This window comes from Alligator sinensis, unplaced genomic scaffold, assembly GCF_000455745.1.
Source record: "Alligator sinensis unplaced genomic scaffold, ASM45574v1 scaffold770_1, whole genome shotgun sequence".
Lineage (NCBI taxonomy): Eukaryota > Metazoa > Chordata > Crocodylia > Alligatoridae > Alligator > Alligator sinensis.
In genome coordinates, this window is record NW_005843060.1 from 381,492 (window position 1) to 388,994 (window position 7,503).

The 7,503-nt window shown below is 46.9% G+C and overlaps 1 protein-coding gene across 1 annotated transcript in view; it reads right to left on the reverse strand.

Moving 5' to 3' along the window:
* The window catches only part of LOC102379567 (C-type lectin domain family 7 member A-like), a 23,645-nt gene extending 16,708 nt beyond the window's left edge, over positions 1 to 6,937 (reverse strand). Inside the window, exons 1-3 of the mRNA XM_025193514.1 lie at positions 6,884 to 6,937; positions 4,807 to 4,881; positions 3,262 to 3,396 (exon numbers count right to left, since the gene is read on the reverse strand). Of these exons, the coding sequence (XP_025049299.1) occupies positions 3,262 to 3,396; positions 4,807 to 4,881; positions 6,884 to 6,926 (253 nt within the window). The 5' untranslated portion in view covers positions 6,927 to 6,937. The remainder of the gene's footprint in view (positions 1 to 3,261; positions 3,397 to 4,806; positions 4,882 to 6,883) is intronic.
* Between the last annotated feature and the right edge of the window lie 566 nt (positions 6,938 to 7,503).

A 7,503-nucleotide genomic window follows, 5' to 3' on the forward strand; every position in this document is an offset into this window, starting at 1 on the left:
CCTTGCCCAGGTGACCAGAGCATCGCCTCCCAGGCGCCAGGCTTTTGTCTGCAGACAAGGAGCGAGATCTCCGCTGTGAGAGATTCAACAGCAGCCTCTCAGGCTGGCTGAGACAGATATCTGGAGAGGGGCACCGACGGGGCATCTCTGCCACACAGCTCAATGTAGAAAACAACATGGAGCAGGTCAGTTCAGTGCATAGGCGACTGGTAGGAGGTGCACGGGAGTGCACACGTCCCCCCGATGGGACCGGTGTCCCTCCTGATGGCCGACAGTGATATTGTCGGCGAGGCTGGTGCCCCCCATGACAGGGCCACCACTGTCGGCCGCTTCTGCGGGTACCCCCTGCCGAACTTCAGGAGGCACCAGGCACTCATGGTTCGTTGTAGAACAAAGAAGCACTGGGTGTCACTTAGAAGTCCTAGTGAAGCTCCCACAAAAGGCAGCTCCATTGAAAGCAGAATGGTTCCTGTCACACAAGCTAACTGTACAGTCAAAATATACAGAGAGCAGTACCTAGCTGAATGCCAGTCAGCTACCAAAGAGCAGGTGATATGCAGTGAAGCCAGTGACACTTCACCCTGTATTAAGTTCTTTTATGTCTGTACCCTAGTGCTGCCACATATAGGTATAAGCCTCTTGGGGCACAGACTGTCTCTGTGCTCTGTGTTTGTACAGGGATAATCACACTAATGTGGCTCAGGTCCATGACTAGGATTCCTACCTACTAAAACAATGCAAGTGATAAATAAAAATATAATATGGAAAGGACAAGTGATGTAAAAGCATTTGATAATATGTACAGGTTTCCCTTGATTTACGCAGTACATGCGTTCCTGGAGAATGGCACATACATCGAATTTGCATAAAGTGAACCCACTTTACAATGTAACAAATAGGCATAGGTTCCCATGGCGGTGAGGGAGGCTGGGGCTAGGGAAGGGGGAGGGGGAGGGGTGCCATTCCTACGCTTGCACAAGGCAGCAAAGCAGAGGGAACAGAGCGACACTCACCCCAGCCCTGGCTGCAGCAGCCCTGGGAGCAGCCCACACTAGCAGCCTGACCAGGTCACAGCGCAGCCCAGGAGCAGAGGAGAGTGGGGACAGGTGTCCCCACTCACCTCTGCTCCTGGGCTGCTCTGTGCCCTGGTGCAAGCAGCTGGTGCTGGCTGCTGCTGGGATCGGTCCAGCACGTGCTGGGGTGAGTGCAGACTAGTGGAGCCCCAGGCAGCGCAGGGCATGGCGCTCACCCCAGTCTGTGTTGGAGCAGTCCCGGGAACAGCCAACAACAGCTGTCTGCACCAGGGCACAGAGCAACCCAGGGGCAGAGGTGAGTGGGGATAAACGAAGTATAGTGCAGCCCAGCGGCTGCAGGCCGCTGGTGCTGGCTGCTTCCCGGGCTGCTGCAACATGGGCTGGGGTGAGTGGGGCCATGGTCCTTTCCCCTCCCCACATAGAGTTACCTGCTTGAGCAGGGAGATGTCTATGCTGGCTGCATAAGAGCAAATTTACCTCATGTATAACTAATTATGGGTCTAAAGATGCTCAACGCAAAGTTCAAATTAGCATATAAATAACCCCATAATTCAAGGGACACCTGTATTAATAAAGCTGAGGAAGTATTTTTCAAAGAACAATTTATTTGGTAAATGTTGTCTTCTTTTTCTGTCTGAGAGCATGCTGCCAAATGCTGCAGTACCACTATATTCCTTAATGCTGTCAAATGTCTGGGACAAAAAAGTCTTCATTTGCAGACCACTCAGCCACGGTTTGTTCTATATACTTTAAACCTACACTGCTTTGCCTATTGTTTCTGCTCCCTGATCAGGTGACATGTCATTTTCCCACACAATTTAAACAGTGGAATTTACAGAAAAATACATTAACCACAATCATTTTTTTGTGAAACAGCCATGCTGAGGGTAGGACTAAAATTTAGAGAGATGTCAACAAATTGGAGGATTGATCCAAAATAAATCTTAAGAGGTTTAATGAGAAGAAGTGAAAAGTCCTATGATTAGGAGGGAACAATGCCATCCACTGGTGCAGGCTAAGGACTGACTGGTTAAGCAACAACTCTGAAGAAAAGGACATGGGCAGGGGGAGAGGAGGAAGGGTGGGGGTGGTGTTTAGAGTGAATAATAAGCTGAAAATGAGCCAACAGTAGAACCTGGTTTAATGAAGGGTAATACCACGCTGGTCTGAATTAGTAGGAGTGCTCAAGGCAGATCAAAGGGAGTCATTATTCCTTTCTATCTGGCATTGATGAAGCCACATCTGAAGTACTGTGACCAGTTTATGCTATAGAACGTGTCAGCTCAGATGGTATAGTTGGGGATGGTCATGCTTTGTGTTAGGGTGACAGTATTTGGATCTTGGGGAGCATTAGATTTGCAACTGGATAAAAGGCTATGACCTGTGGCCTAGCAAGCTGCTAACCACAAGGCAGAATGGCATGTTAAAAGTAACACTGAAAGACACTTAGTCAACATTTTCCCAACAATATAGTAGTGTTGTAAGATATATAGTTCATTAGTAAAAGAAACAGGATGCAAACCCCTGGCTATCGTTAGGAGATAAAGAAAATTTTGCTTATGAATGCGTATGCTAAGCCAGCCATTTGCTTATGTTAAGTAGCCATCCTAACTGTGTCAACCATTTTCTGAAAAAAAAACAGCAAGTGAGTCTGTGTACATCTGTGTCCTGTGAATGAGGTGAATTGATGGTTAAATGGAAGGTGGAACAAACCAGCTACAGTGAGTAACAAGGTGAGATACAGGGGTCTTAGGAATATGAGTAACAAGGTAAGATACAGGGGTCTTAGGTTGTGCCATATTTATTTGTCTCTGTTTTAAAAGTCTGAAGTGCTGAAGTTAAGTTAATGGCTGACAAATCTCAGCAGTTGAGAAAAGTAAAAGTAAGATTATTGCACTGATTGCTTGTGGAGGAAGGCTGGACCCTGAATCATCCAGCAGGCGAAGGAAAAAAAAAGCAGAAAATGTTTGGCAGAAGTTTGATTATTGGCTGTGAAGGAACCATGTGGCAAGAAGCAGAGCACTTGCATTCTAGGAGCAGTAAGTGGATAAAAGCCGCCAAACAGTCACTAGAGGATGAAGCAGGTGAGGTGTCGCATTGGGTACACATCACATGGCAGGTGGATTTAGCATGAAGGGCACAACATGAGTGCAACATGTATCTTATACTTATTGAGATAAGAGGAAAGTGAGAAGACCAAGACAGCTCAGAAACCAGACATGGTTACCTTTATTTCTCCTTGATGGGCTTGGGCTGCCTCCAGCGCCTCTGCTGCCTGCTTCCTGAAATCTTCGGCCTCTCTGCTGCTCAGTCTGGTTCTGAAACTTCAGCTCAGAGTAAGTTGTCATTTCCTTCTGTCTGACTGGTGAGGAAATGGGAACAGAGTTCACACATGGTTTGCAGACCTGATAGTACAATGTGGGAGGGGTCAAGCAGGATCCTAAAGTAGTCTATTATCCCATGCTGGGAGATGAGAATTGGAGGGGGAAAGCCTCTACTTGGGATGACCATTGTAGGGTGTCTCTTCCACCCCAAGGATTCTGTGGTTCTCTTCAACCAGATCCTGATAATCTAATATAAAACTGACTATGCATCCTTAGAAAGCACCCTGAGAAAGCAGAGGCTGTCATTAAGCACACTAAGCACATTAATCACACCATTTCACTGATGCCAATTACCTTATACACAACAGATTCTTGTGGTCAGTTTAATCAGAAGCTTTAGAGCAGTCTGGTACCTACTCTAGAAGGGCTGAGCTATGATGAAAATGTTCTATGTACTTCTGAGAAAAAGAAAGGGGTTGATACAGAAAGTTGCCAAAGATCCTCAGCTAAAAGATCTCTGAGCTAAAATCTTAAAAAACATGAATTCTGAAGGGTAGTTGTGGCAAAAGGAAATCTCATCCCCTGTTCATTTTTATGAAACTATTTTTCATGAGAGAAAAGTGGTTGATGTAACTGTAAAGGTGCTGAAGGGTTTACTCAGAGCTTGCAAGTTCAATCAGGCTGTTTGCAGGCTTGGGTTCCCCTCCCCACTCTTTAGCTCCCTGGGTGCAGGGATTCATTGACAGTGGGGACAGGGACAGGGACAGGGGCAGGGGTTGCTAGAGCAGGTTCTCTGGGGGAGCTAAAGAAAGTAGCAGGGAACTGTGGCTTTGTGAGAGCTCCAGCAGAGAGATCAATAAAGTACAGCTGAGAAGGGGCACTCCAGGTGACAAACATAGGGGAGCTGCCTTGGGGAGCTGTCTGGGGAATGGTGTGATTGGTTACAGGAATCCAGGAAAGACTGGAAGAGGGAGGAAATCCTGGTCTCTGGAGCAGCCACACCTGGGGTCCTGACAGGCACCCCCATCTTCTGTCCAGATGACGGCATCGCCACCCCTCTTCTGAGGCAGAGTGAGCACTGCTCCCCGGGGCGCCACTGCAGTCACTCCACAGTGGGCTACTTTGCTGCGGGCAGAGTGATTTTGTGGAGACCTGGCTGATTACGTGTATAGACCTGTTATAAGTTGCCTGAGTGTTAAAGTTGATAACCTAATGGCTTTTGTTATATGATAAGTATTTGCTTTATCTGCCAGTATAGATTATTATTGAGCTAATTGAAAAATATTTTGTTTGTTATTTATGGGATGTTGAATTTGTCAATCTCTCAGTTATTATTGTAAATGATAAATTATTGTAAATAGTTATTTAGCATGTGGTCTGATTGGAGTGGTCTCCCGTGGTCCTCCCCACACCTATTTTCCTACAATGATATTTGATTCCATACGTACCTTTGTCTCCATGTTTAGAAGAATCCAGTTTCAGATCCGAGTAGGTTATCATGTGCTCTCTCATTTCCAACGGTGCTACAGAGACAGACATTATAAACCAGGCTTTAGGAAGCTGCGTCATTTAGCTTGCATTCAGAAGAAGTTGATGGCTTTGTAAAGTATCCTCATGCACTTTGCTAACCATAGGAAGGACCTATACTGCTGAGCTTTCTAATATGCTACATTCTGTAATCACGTTACAGAAATCACATTCAAAAGGTTACAAAACCACTCCAAAGTTAGGAGACACTGAATTAAGCTTCTCTGTACAACTTGGATTCACATCTTGTTCAAATATGTTATGAGGCAATATCCAATTACCTCATCCTGTACTACCCCTTCACCAGCAGGAGAGTCCTCCCTCAACCAACACATGGGATGCACAGTGTTTAGTTCATAAAGGTGTTGTTCACACACTTCATTGTAAAGTCCATGAGATTCATGGGTGTCTAACTGCTGCACACTACTGGGACCCGGTCTTGAGTACACAATTCATCATTTCCCCAGGGGCTTTGCCATGAGGTTCCAATTGTAGTGTCTTAGCCCAGATCCCAAAGGCTACTTGAAACATTTCAGGGAGGCACCTGAAGATCCTTTTTAGATGCTTTACAGACCTCAGTGCTTCACACAGCATGGTGACTTACAGACATTAGTGAATTTATCTTCACAATTTATCTTTCATACATTCCCTATATAGGAAACGGCGAGGCATAAATTAAAGCTAGAACTGGACAAACCGTAAAGTAATTCTGCATGTGCAGTGCAAGGGAGCTGGGGTCTAACTTTGCAGAGTAGTTCTCTTTTTGTAGCACCTGGTCTGTTCAAAGCCTCATTCCCACTCACATCAATTGTATCTCTAGGTGCTCAAGACTTCTGCAAATCATACCACAGGGTCTGAAGTCAGACACTAAAACAATGAAGTAGTAAGTGATCCACAGAAAAATAAAGGTCTGTTTTTTGACATGTCCAGCATCACCCAGAAATGGTGATAAAGGCAGGGATTGAATAAAATCTTTTCCTGCTTCATCCCACAGAACCTGAGAGCTTCTGCCTCATTCTCTACAAAGCTATCAAATTCTGCAACAAATGATGCAGGATCCAGCACAGGAGCAGCCTCCCTTGCAAAGGGCCAGAAACTCCCCCGGTTGCCTCTCCTCTTCCCCCTCACTCCTGCCCTATACCCCACAAACCATTCTGCCCTCAAATAGTCCAGTCATGCTGGTTCCTCTTCCTTCACTTCCAAGTTCCAGAGGGGCAGCTCAGAGGATGCTCTGAGCCCAGTAATGCTAATGAGACGCGCCTGGCTCTAGGTTTCTGTACCAGGCACCATGGTGCAGCAAGGAGGCACAATGTTGGTGAAAAGCTTTGTTGAGCCCTTGCATCCCCAAGGACAGAGCACACACTGTACTTCAGCAAGGCAGGTGCCTGTGCAGCCTGGTGAGCCCAGGAGCTGGAGCGTGCTCAGTGCAGAGGGAACCCAGAGAGACAGAACTTCTGGGCCTCAACAAGGTGCATAGCTATAAATCAGCAGTGCTTTATTGGAACCTGTGGAGCCATAATATGAGCATGGCATCTGGACCATCATACTCCATGGAAAATGGAAGAATCAGAATCCTCTTCCCCCTTTTGGGATGTAAAGCCACTCTCATCACTCTCTTCTCCAATCTCCCATGTTGCATCTTACCTGCCCCTATGGAGTCAGTCCAGCACACAGTTTGTGATGCCTCCTCCTTGCCAGAAAATGACCAGTAACTACTACTTGGTGACAACCTCTTCCAGCTCAGTCCAGCTCCATGCTTCCTCCTCCCTGCCCCTGACACCCCTTGCATTCACTGCAGACATACTGACAAGCATTTTCCCTTCCTTCCCAGAACCCTTCTTTTCCCACACTGTTTTTCCAAATCACCTAGGTTTCTTTCTTGAGCAACACAGTCCCCTGATGCAGAAGCTGTTATCCCAAGAGCACCTGCCTACCAGGGTGGATGTGCTGCCCTGTACCCTCCTCCCTTCCCATATCCAAAGCATTCAGACCTGGTACCTTTACTTGCTCTCTGCGGTTTGCAAACAGAGGGCATGAGCATCCTGAACTGGAACAAAAAGAAGTGCGTCTGTTCTGCTCCTGCCTATGAATCCCCATGTGAGCTGAGAGGAGCCTGATGATTGGCTGGATGATAACCCCACAGGAAACACTGTCTGTGCTTATCTGAGATGCTGACCCTTCGTAGCGCCTTTATAGACTAGGGCTTTTTTTCTGCTACAGTGTTAGCAAGTTTCCACAGAGAAGGGCTCACCACAAAGCCTGGGTGAGGATGCTGAGGTGCTATGACTGCCGAGTGAATGTAGCAGCTCAGACCTGGTGTCCACACCCTTATTATCATTATGGCCTGATGTTACCCACACTGCTTAGCTGCTCCATTTTTTCTTTAAGGCCCCATTCCAATAAGGCACCAAAGCCCATGCTCAGCTGTAAACTCGGGGCTTTTTGTGTGCTTCCTGCTCAGCCTGTGCTCAGTCTGTGCTTTACCCAATTAGAATGTGCTTCCTAATCCAGCACTGAGCAGTGGTCAGCCTTGGCTCTGTGCAGGGCTGAGGCTGTTGACTCCCAGGGGAGGCTGCACCTTTACTTCACATGTGGCTGAGGGCTCAGTGGATTGCCCA